This window comes from Odontesthes bonariensis, chromosome 15 (assembly GCF_027942865.1).
Source record: "Odontesthes bonariensis isolate fOdoBon6 chromosome 15, fOdoBon6.hap1, whole genome shotgun sequence".
NCBI classification, from domain to species: Eukaryota; Metazoa; Chordata; class Actinopteri; order Atheriniformes; family Atherinopsidae; genus Odontesthes; species Odontesthes bonariensis.
Genome location: NC_134520.1, coordinates 3,209,161 through 3,230,200, shown reverse-complemented (window position 1 = coordinate 3,230,200; position 21,040 = coordinate 3,209,161). Strand labels below are relative to the sequence as shown.

The 21,040-nt window shown below is 43.7% G+C and overlaps 1 protein-coding gene across 5 annotated transcripts; it reads left to right on the top strand.

Annotated features, from left to right (window-relative positions):
• The first annotated feature begins 1,314 nt into the window (after window positions 1-1,314).
• On the top strand, window positions 1,315-21,012 carry cracd (capping protein inhibiting regulator of actin dynamics). 5 transcript variants are annotated; one of them, XM_075484671.1, is made up of 10 exons: window positions 1,405-1,489; window positions 8,720-8,844; window positions 14,358-14,529; window positions 14,829-14,961; window positions 15,068-15,220; window positions 15,704-15,916; window positions 16,039-18,415; window positions 18,807-18,997; window positions 19,090-19,252; window positions 19,540-21,012. In XM_075484671.1, the coding sequence occupies exons 2-10, from the start codon at window positions 8,784-8,786 to the stop codon at window positions 19,698-19,700; spliced, it is 3,624 nt and encodes a 1,207-aa protein (XP_075340786.1). In that variant the 5' UTR covers window positions 1,405-1,489; window positions 8,720-8,783; the 3' UTR covers window positions 19,701-21,012. The 5 variants fall into 5 exon arrangements, with proteins under 5 accessions (XP_075340790.1, XP_075340789.1, XP_075340786.1 ...); XM_075484670.1 differs by having other exon boundaries at window positions 15,065-15,220; XM_075484675.1 differs by lacking the exon at window positions 8,720-8,844 and having other exon boundaries at window positions 1,315-1,489; window positions 14,361-14,529; window positions 15,065-15,220.
• The last annotated feature ends 28 nt before the right edge of the window (window positions 21,013-21,040 follow it).

Below are 21,040 nucleotides of genomic sequence, written 5' to 3'. Positions count from 1 at the left end.
TAAAACCTGCATCCACCCTTTCCCAATTCATCCATCTGCTCAGCCAGTCATGTTTTACAGCAAGAGTCTGATTCAACACTTAATCTTGGCAAACGCAGCTCAGCAGTAGCTCCTGCGGGGGCACACTTTCATAAAGCAACATCTGAAGACAGAAAACACCTGAACCGTTCTGCATGGGCCAGCAGCTCCCTCTTTTATCTTCTCCAGGTCGTTTTAAATTAGAGTCCAGACTCTGAACTGCATCACAATCAGCTCCCAGTGACTTTGGTCTCTCATAGACATGTCATAAGGTCAAAAAATGGGACATCATCTGCACACTGCAACTTGGCAACATTTTACTTTTGATCTTGACTCGATTAACCTGAAGACTGGTCTGCTTCTTTTCGAATTCCTCAAATAATCTAATCGAAATGATCAGGAAATATGTCTTTTACTTATCAGAACTAATTAAAGATAGTAGTAAGACTTAAATGCTAAACATGAACCTGCACATAGGTTAAATACATTTGAACTAGTTCCTCTGTAGGTTTAAGTTTGTATAGTGGCATACATTTAAACCAGATGACCATATTAATCCTTTGTATGTGCTCTTGCAATAATTTAGCCCTATTGCCATTCTATTTTTAAGCATATTAGCCTATATGTGAATAAAATCCTTAAATAGCATGATTGTGAACGTTGAGATCTGCCGGTGTTTTCTGGCACTCTCACTGATCTTTTATTCTAATTTTGTATTGTAGCCTATCAAGTCCCATAAAACACCTCCAGGGTCAACGGACATATCTTCACTATGGATTCATTTGCTGATATTTTGTAGAGAAATAGTGAAAACTGCTTGTTACACGTTTCCATACATGTATGACTATCAATCCCAAGGCCAAAGTTGTTTAGTTTACCGTCGTGTCTAACAGGCAACTTTCCAAAAGCCAATATTAGAACCACCTAATGTTCTCATTTTTGTTTGAAATAGCCATGCAAATAAGATAAGAGTTATTTGACTAACACCCTCTAAACCAAAAGCTACTGTAGTTACAGAAGAGCACACACAGAGCAGAGTGGCTGACTTGTGGAGTGATGGTTGTGAGACCGCGTTACATGATCACATCCAGACACAATACGCCTGCAGGCTTCAGGAGAGCCGCCACCGCGTGCGCGTGTGTGGGTGTGCTTGTCGTTTTCCTTGGGGTGGCCGCAGCAGAGTTTTCCATTCATCTCGATTCTTTAACGCCTTCCCATGAGCACGCGCTTACGTTAGTCCTCGGTAACGTGCTCGCTTCGTGACAGCGTCGCCTTCCTCTCGCAGCCACACCCTCCCTCCTCCATCTCCGTCTCGCACGCGTGCAGCTGTGCTGGGCTGTGAGTCGGTGCGTGCGTCTCCCTGTCGGGCACCCGCAGCATCAGCAACACAAAAGGGCTCGGAGCTGCCGGAGCTGCGTTCACCTCAGCGTCGATCCGAGGGGGGCAGGAATCGCGTTCTCAAACGGAACTGGTGGGATTTTTCTCCCTTTTCTACCATATTGCTTGTGTTTATGCTGACTGTTTTGTCCATTTTCACGACGCAGGTGACCTTGTCACTGTAGCGCTCTCCTCATTCACCACTGACCTACTCAGATCTTCTGCTCCATCCATCCCACATGTGCGTGTGTGTGTGTGTGTGTGTGTGTGTGTGTGTGTGTGTGTGTTTGTGAGCGCGCGCGCGCGCGCTGTTAATGAGCTGAGACTTGCAATTTGATCCTATGAAATGCGCTAACACCATGTCTACAGGCCCAATTGGGCCTATTCGTTACTTTTAAAACCTTCCGAAAACGCGGCTCATCCATTGAACGCCATTTGGGTGTCATCTGTGAAAATATGTGTGAAAAACAGAGGCCGGATTCTTTGTTCTCCGTGCGCCTGTCAGACTGCAATTAATAGGCTGTAATCCGGCAGCATCCGCGCTAATCTGCCATTAACGGTTACGTATTGATTGGTGCCTATAGGTTCTACGTTGATGTCGTCCTTCACCTCCACAATCGATGTCTTCCTCCATACGATACTCCGTGCCACCATCTGAAATGTCAAGCATGCGCAGGCCATATGGTGGGGGCCTACATGTGGGGGAAAAAACCCAAAATAAATTATGGTGGATTTATTTATCATCTAAAGGCTTTTAAATCAATGCTTTCGTTACTTCATCAGTGCATTTTGGTGCTGAGGCAAACGGCAGGAAGAACAGATGGCAGTTTGACAGGGATGAATTCACAGGCTGCTGGTGCCTCTTTTAAATTCTTCTATTCATTCTTACCTGACTGAAAGGCAGAGGTAGTATGGAGTTGTTCCTACCTGGAGGCTTTAGAAAGCAAGTGAAGCCACAGAGGTGGTCATGTACACTCAGGTAGCTCCTGTATGTTCCTTGCTGAAAGGTGACCGAGGGGAGCTGCTGCTGTAAAAGCCGCCATCTGATGGAACATATTCACCCAGCCTGATGGTTTGGAGCTTCAGATGCACTCATCTGCACTCATCTGCACTGTAAACAGCTGCGGCGCCACTAAACAGTGGCTAACTGATATCTTCCAGACACATCTGTCAAGTGCTTTTTCGAAGCCAGATCTGAGTCGTATCCCACCCAATAACCTCTGATAAAACTGTAACTGTTGACTTGATTTTAATCGCCACAAAGCAGACCCGTCTGACTCTCTGTCTGCTGTTTGTTACCACATATATCAGCACACTGGCAGTCACATTATGTCAACATAGAACTAGAAACACCTGACTTTTTTCTTTTGAAGTAAAATGCTTACATACCTGTCGGCTTTGCATTATTATTATTATTATCAAACAGCACAATGCATTGGAACGTCTAGTCTGATCTGATGGACATATAGAAATTTTAATTCCCAGATGCATACCCAAAGAGATAATAGTTGTTGGTTATTTATTGGTTATGCATGGATGGATATTTGTATTTCCAGACTATTTTCCCTTTCTATATGAAAAATGTACATTATATATCGAGAATGAGCATAGCACCATTATGTCACCATTTGGTTTGTCTACCATTTTGAGGCACTTGGATTCCGTTGATCTAGTGAAAAACCAAAGCTGAATACTGAAAATTAAATGATCTGATCTGATTTTCAGTTTTGATTTATAAAATAGACCAAATGAAATGGCGGTAAACCAACATAACAATGTCGAATACTCATTGTGTTGTGCGGCGGTAACTAAGCAGTATAGCTGGCACAGGTTAGTTGAAATCCTCTTTGGGCATAGACGTTGGTGCTTTTCTGTGTTGTCACCGTTTTAGCATGGCAACTTCGGTAAAATACTGCGCATTGCTTTGGTCGTCATTGATTTGTATAATCAACAGTACCTATTTGGATCAATAGTTGGCCGTAATATGGCGTCCGTGGTCAGAATGTAACACCCGGTGACTTTTGGATTTCAAAACCAGTAAGATACTCAGATGTCATAAAAAAAATGCCCCAAAAAATGTGGAAATTTGATTCTAGACAGTTATGGCAGTTCTGAATGAAAAAGATGTCACAACCCGGCATATAGACATTTACATTGCTCTCCTTAAAAAGAAAAAAAAACAACTGTAATTACAGTCTACAATGTGATTTCTTTTGAGGACTGTCCTAATTATTCAGTCCCGTGTGATGCAACTAGTCGTCAACTCTTCAGAAATTGGCTCCCTGGTTATACATTGCATAAAACATTTTCTCTACAAATGATTCACCCAATATGTGCGTATTCAGCTTAAACTCCTGCTCACATTATTTTACTGCCATGTTTTAGGAATGTAGGTCACAGAAATATCAAGGAGAGGCAGCAGGTTGTAGATTAAATGGGTGGTTTTAATACATAGCAACACATACAGGTGGGTTTGTTCATTTTAAGCTGTTCGGGCTTGGAATCAGTTTTTATATGTGGTGTTTCACCCCAGGCAATCCTTATGATTCTTCCACCTATGCAACATGAACACAAACACTGACATGGGATTTTATGGGTTAAAAAGTCCAAAGAGGTATATTCAGGGATTTCCACTCCCTTTCTGTGAGAATTCTAAATGACCACATGTCAGGTGCACGCAGTACCACTTAGCATAGCTGAGGGTGTGTGGCCATTTTTTTTTTTTTTCTCAAAAACTGGAGTCATGAAGAGTCTCTGCTGCCTGGGTCTCTGTGTGTGAGAATTTCTGTGTGAGAGCTTGTTTGCGCTGCTTCACTACGGGTTTCTATTCCTGCGTGTTGTCAGTCAGAGAGCCGTCTGTCTTTGAAGTACTGTGCTGCTGTATTATAGGCAGCAGCCAGGGTGGTAAAAGCCCCATCATTACCATATCCCTGTGAGACTGCAGTGTGATCCTGCCAAAAATTGGAGACTGAGGGAGCGGCCCTTATTCCACAGTAACACTATGCTGATGCCTTACAGCCGTTATGATTCCAGAGCAGATAAAGGAAAAGCACAAAATGAGGATCTCATTTGGTCGTCTGATAACGACGCTACTTGAACTGATGAAATAGGCTTCTGTTTGTCGATTAGAGATTAATGTAAATGGTGTCTGCTTCAAAAAAAAAAATGCATGCGTTTTAATGCAGCTAGGGGGCAGCTCTAAAGGCTGTGAGCCTCACAGACCTGACTGTGGCCATAACGCTATTAAACAGCTGCAGTTTGTTGCATTACAAACCATTATTATAATCGCACATGTGTATGCTGCTGCTGAGCCACAATGAAAGCCTTTGTGTGCATCAGCCATTTGAAATGAAGAATGCCACCCTGTTCTCCCGCACTGGCTATCTGGCGGGGAAACAAAGTGTCACTTTGTGCCTCCTCAGCACAGCAGCACCAACAGACACAGGAGAACGCCCGTCCTTCTTCGCTCAGCACTACCCCTGTCCCCGCCGACACACCTCCTCTCCTCAGACTGTACATGCGCTCCTCTCCAACACGCACATGTGCACCCACGAGCCCACGCTGGTGTGAGTTTTCATTCCAGTTGCACCGACATTTTCATCTGTATTAGAACATTCAGAGATGTTTACAGAGCTGTTTTCCTGTCCACCCGACACACAAACGCGCCATGCACACACAACTGAGTACTTACTGCATCTGACACCTGACTCCAGGTAATGCCCTAGATGCAGTGACAGCAGGCAGGTGGAGCGGCCACACACTCACAGATACCCTCGCACACAGAGCAACTGAAGGACGGTAAGAAGGCATTCTTATACACAAAGTCGGGTTTAGGTCTCGCACATAAAGGCAGTTTGTAGATTCACTTAAAGTTACATTCATTTATGTAGACAGTGGTTTGTCACCTGAGCGTTGTCTGTTAGCTGTTAGCTAATGTGGAAAATATAACCATGGCCATGTGATACATGTTGCATGTGACACTCAAATCCATTGTTTCGCTTCGTTCCCCCCCTTTGGATATGTAGCGTAGACAAATACTAAGAAGACCTCGAGCTGGGGTTACCTCTGGTCTATTTTTCCTGCACCTCTAACAAGGATTTTAGCCACACAAGGCAGATCTCTGCGGGAACGGTGATGTTGGGAGGTTTTGCTGGGCACAGGTTTGCCTGCACAGAGCTGCTGATATAGATGTGGTCTCTTAAAGAAGCTCGACGGTGTGGAAAGTTGCAGAGGAAAGCTGTAACACCACCTGTAAATGTGGGGGTAACCGCGCACATTTTTAGACGGTTGCTTCAGGGAAAAATCTTAAATGTTGCACTCAGTTGTCCATATAAAAAGTGACAGAAAAGTCTGTTTCAGAAAGTTACATAAATTGTAACGGCCGCTTCACCTTTTCCACATTGGATAGGTCTGGGGATGATCGTTTCTGAAGCTGTCACGCCATCTCATAAGGCATTATCTTCCTAACACGCTCCACCTCAGCTTTTAGTGAAACACATGTACAGTAAGAGTGGGTCTAAACTGAACATGCTAATAAGGGGCTCTGGCTTAATGCTGGTACGCTAATGATCAGTGTCCCTTTGTCCATTTGATTGATCTTTCACTTTAAGGTAGAAAGAGCTGAGCTTTGCATGAAAACAAAGACAGTTTAGTATTTCAGCTAAAGCTGGGTGCTTGATGTCAGCCTGCAGCTCTTGTGAGTGTGTGAGAACGCAGCAACAAATCATGTGAATACGTAAACGCTTTGATGTGAAACTTTGCAAGCAATTTATGTTTTAGCATAAAGTTCAGATTAATTTCCAGAATGAGAGTAAAGTTGGACATAATGAGTCATTTATGGATGACTCTTATGTTTATTTATACTTTGAGGATGTGTAAATGGATACCACGGACGATTAGCTGTTCTTATATTCGTACTTTCTACTTTATATGGAGTCTATAAGGAGTTCTGTGGGTGTGCGTCTTGGCATCTACAGGAATGTTCCCCTTTCCCCAAAACCCCTCAAATTATTGTGTATTTGATTGGTGGTATATTCTTTTAAAGACTTATTCAGCAACTATTTTTGACATCTTCACAGAACCATGTGTACACCCACTGATGAGGACCCTCACATACTCACAGATAAGGAAAGGTTTTTTTTTTACTAGCCTTGCTGTCACCCACAACTTAAAGACCATAAGCTGTGAGCAGGCTACTATAACATTACCACAAAAACTATACTGTACAATCCTCTTGAGTGCCATGCAGTCATGTGAAAAAGAAAGTATTCTAGGCCTTTAAATATATCAGAACATAACAAAAAAAATGTAATCAAATGAGGTAAATACAACCTTAGGTGAACAACAACAGCACATGACACATATTACACTGTTATTACTAGAAAATATAAGATAAAATGCAAAAGCATCCTTACTGATTTCATAGGAATTAAGAGGGTAAATAACAGCCAAGTGATGCTGATCAGATGTACTTTATTAACTGATTATCAACCATGAAAGCAGAATTTCTGGCAGTTTGCTGGTCTGGAGCATTCAGGTGTGTGTTAACACAATGCCAAGGGAGAAAAACACCAGTAAGGATCTTAGAGAAGCAGTTGTTGCTGCCCATATATCTGGGAAGGTTTATAAGCTCATTGGTACAGTAAGAAAAATTTTTAAGTGTAAAATATTCAAAATAGTAACCAATCTTTCCAGGAGTGAATGTCCAAACAAGTTCTCCCCAAGGTCAGACCATGCAGCGCTCAGAGAGACTGCAAAAAAAAGCAAAATATGCTACATCTCAGCCTCTATAGATGTTTTTTGGATGGTGGAAAGGAAGCCAGAGGACCCACAGAGCTTAGGTTTGCAAAGATGCATCTGAACAGACCACAAGACTTGTGGAAAAATGTCCTTTGGACAGATAAGACAAAAATGTTTGGCCATGATGTACCGCTCCACGACTGGTGAAACCCAAACACAGCATATCAGCACAAACACCTCATACCAACTGTGAAGCACGGTGGTTGAGGAGTCGTGATTTTGGCTTGTTTTGCAGTAGAAGCACCTGGACACCTTGCAGTCATTGAGTCAACCATGAATATCTTGAATACCAAAATATTCATCAGATGCAAGGCCATCTGTCTGGCAGCTAAAACATGACTGAACTCGGGTCATGCAACAGTACAACGATCCAAAACACAGCAGCAAATCTACAACAGACTGTCTGTAAAAGAAAAGAATCCAGATGTTATAATGGTCCAGTGAAAGTCCAGACCTCAACACGTTTGCTGCGATGAGACCTTTCAGCTGTGCATGCATAACTGCGGAATCCTCAATGAACTGCAGCAACACTTTAGAAGAGTGAAGAAGAGTCAAAAAGAGTGGACCACAAGTCTTCCGCAGTGATGTGAGAGACTAATAACCTCACACAGAAAATGATTACTTCAAGTTATTGCTGCTGAAGGGCTTCTACAAGCTATTAAATAATGGAATTTAATTACTTTTTCACACACTGCTTCTGAATTTTGTCTCAGGGTTTCCTCAGTAAATCAGTGTAATATATTTTGTTGTTCATCTAAGACCTGGCAATCAGTATCTACCTGTCCGGGTATGTAAAACATTGGAACTGAAAGAGGGCGTACTTTCTTGTTCACTGTGAAAAAGCAAGATTACTGTGAGAAATCCATGCCTCCATGTCTTGACTTGCTTTGCTAACACTCTTTTTGACCATGAGTGTAAGAGATTGAGCAGATGGTGATTAATCACGGCATACCTCTGACATTCATTTTCCATATTTAGACATATCCAACTCTTAGCTAAATGTCAAATGCACTTGGATATTCCCTCATTGTCTCGGCGCTCGTAACCCCGCGGCTAAATCACCCACATCAGGAGAAACGGGAGCGGCGTTTGAACATATGCAGGAGTGTGCCAAGCGAACTGTTTGTCTGTTTGTAGTGATGAGGATTTGTTGTGTGCGTTGAGTCTGTGTTGCGTCTGACTCCTCTGGGCCAGGCTGCTGTGTGGCGTGTCGCCATGGAAACCAGAGGCAACTCAAACTTTAGAGACGGAGAGGTTTGTTTCAAACTCTAAATCCTTAGATTATAACTATGATGGTGAAGATGTATGTATTGCAGGACAAACTCGTCAGGTTTGTCCCCTCACACGTTGAGACAGATGATGCTCTTCCCTTTGGAAGTGCTTCCTCATCCCCTACTCCCCACGTCACCCTCCATGCCATTCTCACAAGCCCCTCTCTGATTGCACCTGATGTTAACAGACCTAACAATCCCAAACCTGCTGTTTGTCTCTGTTTTGTATTTTATTTCACCGTTTTCTCCCAAAGCCACGGCGGAGAGAGCAGCGACGTTCATCCGGGTAAAACAAGCTTTGTGATAAAGGGCAGATTGATGTTCCCTAAGGTTTTACTGCAGTGGTGCGCAGCCATCTCGAGCTGCGCTGCTGAAATAGGTAAACTGTTAACATGGCTCCGCCACGTCCGTCTGTCTGCTTTGTCAGCAAGCTACTTGTGCTGTAAGGTTATGACACTTAGCCGCTACAACACAAAGCCATGCCAACAGGACTCTGGTAGCTGTGTGGCACAAAAGATGTTGAGCCGCTGGGTTGTTGGAAGGCGCTGAGACGCAGCATCGTGTTTTGCCACCGCCATACTATGATGCAGCTGTACCCTTGTCAAAGGCATTTCTCTGCTTCTGTAGAGCACATGGCTGCTCCTCGTGCTTCTTTCATCCCATCTCTATCTGTCCTCTGCAGCAGTCAGGCTACAAACTCACAGCCATAAACACAAAATCTCCCAAGCATGCAGACACTTGCTCAACGTGAAGAACGGCAGACAGTCGCAAAAAAAACAGTAAAAAAGGGAAAATCAACAATATCTGTCTTTACACCAGCAGACACAATCTCATAGTCTCTGTCCTTGCACACACACTGTCTATGTTCACACACTCCTACTGCCAAACATGCTTGTTTGCTCCTTGTTTTGCTCTGGATGGAGTCAGACTGGACAAAGAGCCTTTTTTGTAGGGGGAGGGGGGACATTTCTGAGAGAGTCTGTCCAGCTGTGTCACCCTCAGGAAGGAAGCCCACGGCATGCTGATTCTAGTGGCGACAGCGGGCTTCTCTCCGGCTCTCTCAGTACTGTCTCGCACACTCTCTGGGTTTTACACAGCTGACGCAGGTGCTTGTGGTTTCACACACAGCAAACATTTCCGCAGCACATCAGAAAACCTCTGGCTCAAGCGATGTGCGGCAGACAGCTGTGTTGGCTGGAGGACGCAGGGTTGTCAGGGTTTTAGGATGCCATTTGTGGTTCGCGGGTTCTTGACAGTTTAGGACATGCCAATGTTTTTATTCCTGTTAATTATGAAATGGTGTAAATGGTCATCCTCCCGATCACATTTCAAAATCAATTCAGATGCCAAAATAGTTTTGTTTCATTTCAATCTTAGACCCACCTATATCCTGCTGCAAATACTCATTTCAGCTGACCTTAAGCCACAGAAGTGAGCCCTCACAGAGCTCATATTGCTTTTAGAACAAAGGAAGCTTTATCATACCTCATTTACCAAGAACTAACAAAACCGACCTTTTTCTGATAATGCAGGAGGCATTGGAGAGTCAGATAGAAAGCAGGACATATGGAAGTCAAACTGCAGCACTGCTCCTGTGCAGCACACGTTCAGAGTCTCTTCCCTGATCTCTCAACTAAAAGCTTGTGCTCCTTCCTATTATCCTCCTTGTAGTAAATCAAATAACAGCATCCCCATGTTCACCTCTTTCTTCTCTCACCACAGCCAAGGTGTGCGGTGACCATGGCAACGGACACCACAGAAACTAAGCATGGCATGCTTTTAGAGGTAACCGAAACCAAAGGCCCAGGTAAATAGGAAAAAAACGAGTGCTTTGAGTGACATCTTGAAGAGACAGTTTTTTTTTTAAACAAATTAAACATCCCAATGATAAAAATGACCTCAGTTCTCTTTATTTCACTGTCTCTTTAAGAGATGCATGGTGTGGTGATGGGTTTTGATTTCACAGAAGAGATTTACAGAAGTCTCTCCTTGTGGTGTGCTTTGACGACATGTCGAACTTCTTTGATCACCTCTTCCACACTTGTCTTTGGTCCTCGTGAGCTGATTAATATTTCATGAGGGGTCCATGTTCACGTCGGAAAGATTAGATCAGCAGTTCATTTCTGTCAAACGCCAAGAGATAAGAAAAGATTGAATCCAGTCAGCAGTTGCAGTGATAGGCTGGACATGGAGCAAAATCTGCAAATCTGCAAATCATTGGCTTTAAAGCTCACTAATTAATATTTTACAATCTGTTTGTTTAATCCACACCAAAAACAAATGATAAAAAGATCATTATGCTATTTTTGCATAGGCTGTTCAATATAAGAATTGGCTGTTGCCGTCTATCCAATGACCTGACTTTTATACCAAAAGCACTGGGTCACAAGGGGGCGGCCGCTGTGATTGATCACCTGAAGGCAAGACAGCTGTGAGCTCACTCTCATTTTCACTGTGTGGGTGACTTCTGCAGTCCAGAAAACAATGATTATGTAGCCTAATGTCAGAAAGTTGTGCTCCAACACAGCCTGCAGGTTACAGCATAAGGCCTTCCCTTCATAATGTTACCAATTGTGACTCCAGTTCAGTGAGTACACTGGGAAAGAATTTAGTTGCCTTCTACAGTAGGCGTACCAATGTTTAAAAAAAATAAACAGTTTATAAATACTACTTTTGGTGTGACAATGATATAAGAAAATGTTCCTAGTTTTCACTCGATTGCTATGTTTTCCTATTTAGTTTAGTTTGTTAGTTAGCGGCTATAATTGAAGGTCCTATAATCACAATATTGAATGAAAATGTGTCAATGATAAAGGAGTTACAGAAATATGCTGCCATCCAAAACTGCTGAAGCCTTTGGCTTCACAGGACTTTGCAAAGACATCGGCTCATTGTTTACCCATGTTGCCCCATGCTCCAGTCTCTTAATTGCTGCTTTGGAAATATTTTTAGGTGTAGCATGCGGCTGTTTACAGTGAGAGGCTCTAAAAACTCTGTTGTTCACTGCCTTCTCACCACCACAGTTCCCAACACACTGGTAGAGATGAAAAACAGAGCTCAGAAATACTTTTAGCCTTGTAATTCTTAGGTTAATAGACTCAAAATGAATGATAATCCAGCATGACCAAAAAAAAATTAGGTGTAGGATTAAGACTTAAGATAATAATTTCTTCTTTTTAGTATTATCATTATAATAAATTATAAAAGAGATGGTTTGTTAATTCCCCCTGTTATTAGTCTAGGTGCGAAACTCAGCTAACTAACTACTGGTCATATTTTCATATTAAATTCAGGCATGAGAGTGGTATTTGTCCTCTCACAAGGCTCTCACATCTCAGGCATTGAGTGTGAGATTTGTTTAATTCTTCTGGCTTTGTCTGCCTCTGTAGTTAAGGTGCCTTCACTTCGTTTATTTTTTCCCGTCAGCTGATCAGAGAGAAAAACCAACAAGGGCCTAAGCGTGGACAGCCAGGGTGAAAACACTGCACTGCGAGCACACGGGAAGCAAGTTTACCCTCACGTTAAGCTCTGACGAGTGCTGCTGCCGAGTCGTCTGCTCTGCAGAAAAAGTGTCCGGTCTCATTTTACGCATGAGCGTGTGAGCACGCCCACAGCGATGCATTATGGGCTTTGTGCCACTGGACGGGCCCTGATGCTAAGAGAACACGCTGCAGGGAAACTGAACATCAGCGTTGCACCCTGATATCAGCACTTAGACTAAGAATATAGAGATCCTACGGAGCAGTGAGCACGCCATCAATTTTATCTCCAAAAGACAAACGAACAACAGAAGAAAAAACAAAACGTCAGTGACCCCTCCTGATCTATTGTAAAGTTTAGTACTAGCACCCTGAGGTAACACATATATTAGTCTTAACACAAAAAAGTCAGTCTGCTTCTCGTTATTCAGTTAGTTATTCCTCAAGGGAGGGAGGGGGGGGGCTAAGTGTTTCCTTTAAATATAAGAATACACTTCACTTCTCTGTCCCATATTACCATGAGCTGACTGTCTTTGGGTCATGAATGGTAGGACATAATAAGCAACTCTAATTTCTTCACCAGTGAAACAACCAAAATAGGATGCAAAAACACCAGAACGAATTGTAAAACATACAAAGAATAACACATTAGAAGCGAAGAAGAACAAAGAGGTCCAAAATAACCTAGGAGTCACAAAGCAACTGCAAAGCTGGAAAGCAGCTGCAAAATACACAGCTGGAGACACAAAATGTCAAATAACAGTGTTTCTCATCAACTTCACCAAAGAGGTTATATGACTGGTTCAGGTTGTCTGGTTGTTTGTGAAAAAACACTGACAAGCCAAATTTTATGAAGCTTTTATGGAGAGCTGGAGCTTCAGGAAAAAATGAAGCTATTACATTTAGGAGAAAATCAGGATAATTAAAAAAAAAAAAAACTTCTAGTCTTAGTTCTAATTTTTAAGAAAGAAACTGTATTTTGCATTGGGATTTTCTCTCAAAATGACTCCTGGTTCTTGTATGCAAACCCTAAACCTCTTTCATAGAGATGTATACATACATAATTGAAAGAAAATACTTCCCATGCTCCTATGAGCAGCATAATAAGATTTTTTGTAAAGGTTTATAGTACACACAGCGCATATATATACTTATTATGAGCCACTTATTATGGCTCTGTCTTTTACCATGGAAAAATAAAGTTTAAGGTCAAAGGATGTAAGTGGAGAAATTAGTTTACTGTATCATTTCCCATCATGCTTCTAGTTTAGTGAGCAGCATGCGGAGTGAAATCCCACACCAGTTTCTACTTATAGCCCTGAAAGGGATACCCGCAGAGCCCTGAGAACGCCTGTCTACACAGTGGTGTAGAGTAGCTCCAAAGCTCTGTAACCTCACCCACTCACTTCATCAAGTGGACCTCCACAAGCACACAGACGCGCACATTACAAATACACAAACAAAAGCAAAACACAAAGCAGGAGCGCTTCAGACGGAGCAGATTCTGCAGAATCACTGAGAAACAGCCTGTATCATTTGTCGCAACAGAGATATCTGTTTACATTTTTAAAGGGCACAAAGTCTATAAATCTCATCATCAGGGGTCCTTGGGAGTAAACATAGCAATGTTTTTTTATTCACATATTGGAAACTTGAGCTCAGGCACAACTTTTATAACCTCCTGACGTGGAGGATGATGAGGAAATAAATATATCAGCTGAAAGTCCAAAGTTGATTTCTTAAAATTGGTTCAAGGCTTCCTCATAAAGAAACACTAACAGTGTTTATTACAAGTGATTTGTTCCATTAGATAAGTCAAGTGTCAATAAACCTTTCATTCAGGCAGACCGTTGCTTTTATTGTTCTCATTTGACAAAGTTGAAGCGATGGCTCACCAGCTTATAGTTGCTTGAATATGCTGGGAGATTCGCTGGGATATGTGCAGAACCTTGTTAGATGTTTACTGACGTGCAGGCCAAATGTGATGTGAATCAAACAGATGACAGTAACTCTTGGAGCTGGTTGGACCTCTCTTTGGCTTCTTACAGTATTTCATTATCTGTGTGGATGTGCCGATTCTCAGTGAGTAAATCAAGGATTTGGACACCATTTTTTTCTTTTTTCAAAGCTGCTATTGCGTTTGCTGCTCTGATTTTAAGCTTGGTGTTTATCTTTACCACTTCCTGCAAATGTGAGCAAGTATGAGCCAAAGAGCCAAGGTTTTCTTCTCATTCCATCTGCTATTTTTGGTTTATTTTCTTGAAGCTCTATCAATTGCATTTCATTATCTGCTCACACTCACATAAAAACACGCCCACACCATCCTCCTTCGTTATCTTGCCCGAGGGTGAGATATAAAGGTTGATGATTTGACCACATGTAGTTGTGGTTATCATCCATTTCCTTTTGCCAGCAGAGAGAAGGCGACAGGGCAAATTCCAGCCCTTCAGACGACTGTTTGGGAAGAAAAAGAAAAGGGAGGCAAAAGGCTGCTTTGATGGGGCAGAGCTAAAAGCCAGTTACTCTACCGGAGAAGTGTGCAATGGAGTCGTATCTGACGACGAGGAGTCTAATCAAAATCTAAGGTTGGTGCAAAGCTTTTCCTCTGCTCATTTTGTTACAGGAAGCTACTTATTATGCTGATTGACTTTGTAAATAAAGCTACAGCCTGGCTCCTTTTTTTTCTTTTCACTTTCAAAAAGTTGTTAGACAGTCTGTCCAAATGTAGCTTAAACAGTTAAACGTGATGATGAAACTGCCAGTGGGTAAAGAGGTCATTTATTTCATTGTGTGAAATGATTTGTAGAGTGACTGAAGCTTACTCATGATGAATGACTAACAGAAATGATACGCTGTCACACTGAAAAACACTCTCATTCTTCAGAGCGTTGAATCCCATCGGATCTCGAGCTCTCTCCCACGACAGCATTTTCATCCCAGAGGAGCCGATGAAGGAACCTGGACTGGATCACAGCATGTCTCAGGAAAACGTTTCAGATAAAGTTAGGAACCTGCAGGTGGGCCTTGAAGAGGTTTGACATTTCTGCTTGCTCTTTATAGATAAAAAGTAATCCCCCCCCCCTTTTTTTCTTTCTTTCTTTCTTTTTGTTGCCCACACAGAAGCAGATAGCACAGGGTATAAAGTTTGGCCAGAGGCCTTCATCGCTACGAAAGAGTGAGGGTGATGAGGGCAGTTCAGATGAGGAAGAGGTTCCCAGGAGCCCTCTGAAGGTTTTGGCCCAGGTAGAAGCAGAGCCACCAAAAACAGAGCCAAAGGTGACAACAACTTATCCAGATGACAGTTTGGTTGCATTTGCACAATTTGTTCGGAATTGCTACAGAACTGTTGCATTGTAGGTAAAGCAGTAGGTTTTTAACTGATGCAAGACAAAAAATTTGTATAATCCGGATCACTGCAGTCATCTTTTTAAAGGAGCAGTGGGTGCGATTTAGTGTCATCTAAAGGTAAAGTTACAGATTGCAAACAATTGAATATGTATTCAGTTATATATGAAATTTTGATCTATAGAGCTGGTTCGTGTCTGGTTTGCCCACAGTTGGCTACTGTAGAAACATGGCAGTGTAACAGGGCAGAATTAATGGAAGAGTAGATGTAAATTCAACACTTATAATGCATTTCTGAAAATAGATTATTGGAAATGTAGCATCTACTTCAAATGTAAAACAAAGAAAGTACTGAGACTGAGAACAGGTGGTCTTTAGAGCTAAATAAATGCTCTGTTTCTGTGGAAAAAACAGGTCCAAGGAGCTCACACATCTGGACAGCACAGTACCCCAGTGAAGTCCCCGAGATCCAGACGAGTTCTTTCACCGACTGGTACAATCGAGTCCATCAACCTAGACGCCGTCCCTCAGTCTGTTCTTCGCTTGGATAACACCGCCGCCAAGCACAAACTTTCGGTCAAACCGAAAAACCAGAGGGTTTCTCGCAAACACAGACGGTTCACACTGGTGAGTCAGTGAGATAAAAGTAGAGCTACGGGTTTCCTCACAAGTATGACTCACTATGTGACATTTCTCACCAGCTATTGAGGTGGAAAAATGAGAAACTAATCCCACTTTTGCATTTTTAGGACCTCCAAGAGGTATCACTGCAAGATGACCTGGAGGCAGCGGGCGTCTCCTCGAATGAACAGCGCAGAGCATCTGTTGAAGAGTCCAGAGAAAGCATGAAGAAACAAAGACTCTATGAGGCGGAAAGACATGAAGCGAGGAGGAGGAGGGAGCTGGAGGAGCAGAGGCTCAGAGAGGAGGAAGAGGAGAGGAAAAAGAAAGCAGAAGAGCTAAGGCTGGAGGAGGAAAGGTGTCGTAGAAAACAGCAGGAAGAAGAAGAGAGGAGGATGCGTGAAGAAGCAGAGAGAAGGAGGGGGGAGGAGGAGGAAAGAAGAATCAGAGGGGAATTAGAAAGGAGGAGACAAGAGGAGGCTGAGCGAAGAAAAAGAGAGGAGGAGGAAAGAGCAATCAGAGAGGAAGAGGAACAAAGGAGGCGAGAGAAGGAAGAACGGATTAGGAAGTTGGAAGAGGAAAGGAAGATGCGAGAGGAGGAGGAGCGTCGACAGCGAGCGGAAGAGGAGAGGAGACGACGGGAAGAGCAGAGGAAAGAAGAGGAAAGGAGGAAGCAAGAAGAGGAGGCAAGGAGGCAACAGGAGCTTGAGGCAGAGAAGAAGAGGAAGCAAAAGGAGGAAGAGGAGAAAAGAAAGAAGAACGAGGAAGCAGAGACACTGAGGATGCGTGAGATTGAGCAAAAGAAAAAAATGGAAGAGGAGAGGATGAAAAAAGAGGTGGAGCGTAGGAAGATGTATTTAGAGGAAAATAATGGTGGCTCTGAAGAGCAAGAGAGAAAGAGGAGAGCTGAGGAGCTGCGCTGGAAGGAGATGGAGGAGAGACAGAGACCTTTCTCTTTCAAAGTCTCCTCTGGAGAGAAACAGATTCTCTTCCAGAAGGTCAACCTTACACCTGTCACGCCGGCCTCCACCCACCAGATCACTGCTGCTGCTGCTGCTGATCAAAGAGAAGGAGCTAAAGCTTCCTCCCCCGAAGGGCCAGACTCACCCAACCTGCCAGCATCTCCATATGTCCCCCATACAGCCATCTTGGTGACAGGCGCTCAGCTATGTGGGACAGCTGTCAATTTGGACCAGATCAAAGACACTGCTTGCAAGTCCCTGCTGGGTTTGGGAGAGGATAGAAAGGCCCAAGGAACACCCCAGGCAAAGAGCAAGACCTCTCCGGACCGCAAGTCTGGAAAAACCAAGTCTCTCAATGAGTCCGTGCTCACTACAGACCAGTCCAGTGCAGCTGTGCTGGCAGAATGGGCGAGTATAAGATCTAAGATATTCAAGGGAGTGGAAGATGGGAAGTATGATGATTACGTAGATCCTGCGAACAGGAATCCGCCTCAGCCCGGCAGCGAAGAGCAGTCTCCGTTTGCTCATACGAACCTCAGAAAGACCATGTCCGCCAGCGCCAAGTTCTCAATCACCACGGCAAAGAAGAAGTTTGGAGATTCCAATAGGAACTCTGAGGTGTTTAGTCCAGAGGATAAGGAGGCAGGAGAGGAAGCTGCTCTATCTGAGAGCCCCACTGCAGCCTCCACAGCTCCAACCAGTAAACCTCAGAACAGGACAAGTAAAACTGTCCGGATCGTAGAAAGAGGGTCAGACGAGTGTATGTTTGCCAAAGACCTCCCATCATTCTTGGTTCCCAGCCCCGGAGACGGACCCGACAAGCCAGAGTTAAAGAGTCGCCTTCAGAGTGAAACAGAGACGTCTGACAGCAAAGAGGAAGGAGAGGAGCGGGGACAGGACAGTGACGATAAGCCCTCTCCTTTCGGAATAAAGCTGAGGAGGACTAACTACTCTCTGCGTTTTCACAGTGAACAGTCCACAGAGAAGAGGAAGAAACGCTACAGCGCTGGAGACAGCTTTGACGGTGTCCCTTCACCTCTAACCCCCATTGAGCCAGACTCTGATGCCTCCTCTGTCTTTTCTGACAAATCAAGCCCCACTTCGCCTCAGACAGAGGGAGCGGTGAGCAAGTACTTATTCGCATCCGCCTCCCCCGCAATACACCGGGGGAAGCTGGGTAAGTCTACCAGCCCCACGGCACACCATGACGGTGACAAATTGCTCTCCAAACCACCACTCTACAAAAGACCAACGACATCACCTAAACCTTCTGGTGTAGTCCCAACACCACCTTCATCTCCGCTACCCAAGGTAGTCCCTCGCACTCCCTGTGATGACATAGGCCAGAGGACAGGGAGCCCGGATTCATTGACCCAGGAGCAGACCAGCAGGAGTGAGGAACCATTAGTGGTGGCTCAGCTGCATCGGAGCAGCCAAGGCCAGGTTCCAGAAGAGGAGCCAAAGGAGAAGAGATCATTCTTCCCCTCTCTCAACATGCCCTGGAGAGAGAAGACGGATAGAAAGACAGAGGTCATCAGGAAAGGTCAGCGTCTTTTTGACCGGGAACATTGCTGTCTGTTAGTTTAAGTTACAACCCAGAATTGTTGAGCTAAATTGTAAAACATGTACAGGGAAGGGAACGGGTAGGTCCGCAACTTGGGCAACAGATACTACTAGTTCGACTGTACTGTAAATATTAAGCTACTAACAGCAGACAATTAGCTTGGCTTGGCAAAAGACTGGTGGGCTGCTTTTATTACACACAGGCAAAGTCATGCAGTTTCCTTCTCTGTTTTAGTTTCAGCCTTTGTACTCAGCTGAGCAAGCAATTTTCAGACTGCGTCTTCATATTCAAACAAACAGGTATAAGAGTGAAAACTGAGAAAGTCTGTAGTTTTAAAGATTTCAAATCCAAATGCTGTGTTCCATTGCAGAAAAACCGTCCTTACAGAGCAGACACTCACTGGACAGTGCAAAGGTCCAGGAGAAGGAGGCCGGGCCCTTATGGATCACACTGGCTCTGCAGAAGCAGAAAGGCTTCAGGGAGCAGCAGCAGAATCGCGATGACCGTCGAAGCCAAAGAGAGGCCAAACTGTCAGAAAAGCAGATCAGAGAGAGAGACAGTGTATGTGCCCCAGATCCCCGTTTACCCACTGCCTGATAAGCTTCCTAACACATACTTCCCTCCTCTGAAACGATCGCAAATCTCTTTTGCAGGTTGCACTGGTGAGCCCTACAGAGAGCAAACGGAGCGGTAGCATCAGTCCGTCTTCCAAACCTCAGACGCCAGAGGAGCCCAAGAGGCCCGACAGCCTCCTTGGACGATTTGAGCGCAGAGAGGTCCTGAAAAAGGCCAACACTTTACCCAGCTCTGTCACCGGTAGGAACCTGCATGCTCAGCTGTAAATCAGTATACTCCTTAGCAGTAATCTTTGATAAGTGATTTATAATTTGAGATAAGGATGCCACCTACAAAGGTGAGGGGATGCTTTTATAGCTTTTCTTGTAATTTGATAACTGTTTAGACTGAAAATCTATTAATAATCGATAGGAAAAAGTTCCGATCAGTGGGAACTTTATTTAGTTTATTTTATTTTTTTATTTACTTAAAAACTGTGTGTTACCACGAGCAGATGGATAGGTCACATCTCTCATTTGTTGTTCCAGTGGAAATTGCCGACTCTACACCGTCGCCACCTGCTGCCAAGGATGTGTCAAAGCGCTTCCCCTCCAGTGACTCTCCACAGGTGTGCACAGAGCCAGCCTGGCTGGCATTGGCTAAACGAAAGGCTAAAGCCTGGAGCGACTGTCCTCAGATCATCAAATAACACGCCTACCCCATCTTCATGGCTTGCATCGAGACTGCGCACTGCCCACGGACTCCGGAGCACCTGGAGAGTCACCATCACCTCTCCCCTCCCTCTAAAAACACCACTTCTCTGAACACGGAAACTCCTCCTGCCTGTGAAACAAGTAAATCACCTCGTAGCCCTCCACAGACTGGCTGCTACTGCTATCATGTCAAACTGCGCTTCACATTCAGATATTCCAATTCAATCGCACAGATATATGTCAACAATTGTTGCAAGCATGCATATATTGTATACGAAGATACAAAGTGTGTATCCCCTAAAGGCAAAAGTCCTCAGCAGCCAATCACAACCATGGCTGGCCTTTTTGTTTTTCTGGAGCCAAATGTGTCACCATGGCTGTACAAAAATAAATTTGCTCAACACAACACCCACTTCTGTATTGTAGAGGTGCAGTTCTGATGAATGGCAGAGTTTAATCAACAGAGGGAATAATCGTGTTATAAGGGCTACCAGTGAAAATAACCGTGCTTCTGGACAGCTGATGGAAGTGTTACAGGCATCGTCTTTGCCCTCCTTGGTATTATTTATATAAAACAGCAGATTTGTCTCCTCTGAAATTCTACTGCATCTTTTTTTTCCCCGGAGCCTTGTTTATGGTGTAAAAAGGAACACTTTTTTTTTTTTTTTTTAACAGTCATCCTGGAAAACCTCAGTGTAACAATTCTCACTGTGTCCGTGACGACTGTGACAGCTGTCCATGAGGCTATTGTACAGTTTAAATCATTAAACACTAAAAGAATCGGTCATCACCACAAACCTCGGGTGACACTAATTACAGCGCAGAAGACAAAAAGTGCTGGCTACTGTGCCTCATCCTCCTGTGTGATGACGTCATCTGGACTTTTTGCTTTGCTCGTGGAGGTAGGCGCAACAACTGCTTGCTGTAACTTACGATTCTTGTAGCTGTCCTCCTGTAACACACTTCTCCTTAAATGTGGTACGATCTTACACGATGGAAACGTTTCCTTTATGAGAACAACCTTACTTCTTATCTCCTGCCACTCACATAACGATCTGTAAGTATGTACTGTATGCAAGTCAGAGGTGTAACCAGAGCTTCGCTCAGAACAGAGGCTGAGTCACTTTGTCATTTTGTTTCTAACTTTGGTCGTGCACAATAGTGTAGTGTACGCAGTGTTATCTGTAACAAAAAATGTTTGGTATTATTTGCACTTTTTTTGTCCCACTTAGAGGTATTGATGAGACAATTCTTAAAGAGATTCAAAATGTTATGAATAATGTAAATTAAATACTGATGTCTGAACCACAGGAGCGGGTGCTCATTATTTCCCTGC

Excerpts from the sequence above, each read along its gene's own strand:
- cracd (XM_075484670.1), top strand. The coding sequence starts at position 8,784 with ATGTTCCCTAAGGTTTTACTGCAGTGGTGCGCAGCCATCTCGAGCTGC. Across the intron at positions 8,845-14,357 it reads GAGCTGCGCTGCTGAAATAG|CAGAGAGAAGGCGACAGGGC; the intron begins GTAAACTGTTAA and ends TCCTTTTGCCAG. Across the intron at positions 14,962-15,064 it reads ATAAAGTTAGGAACCTGCAG|AAGCAGATAGCACAGGGTAT; the intron begins GTGGGCCTTGAA and ends TTGCCCACACAG.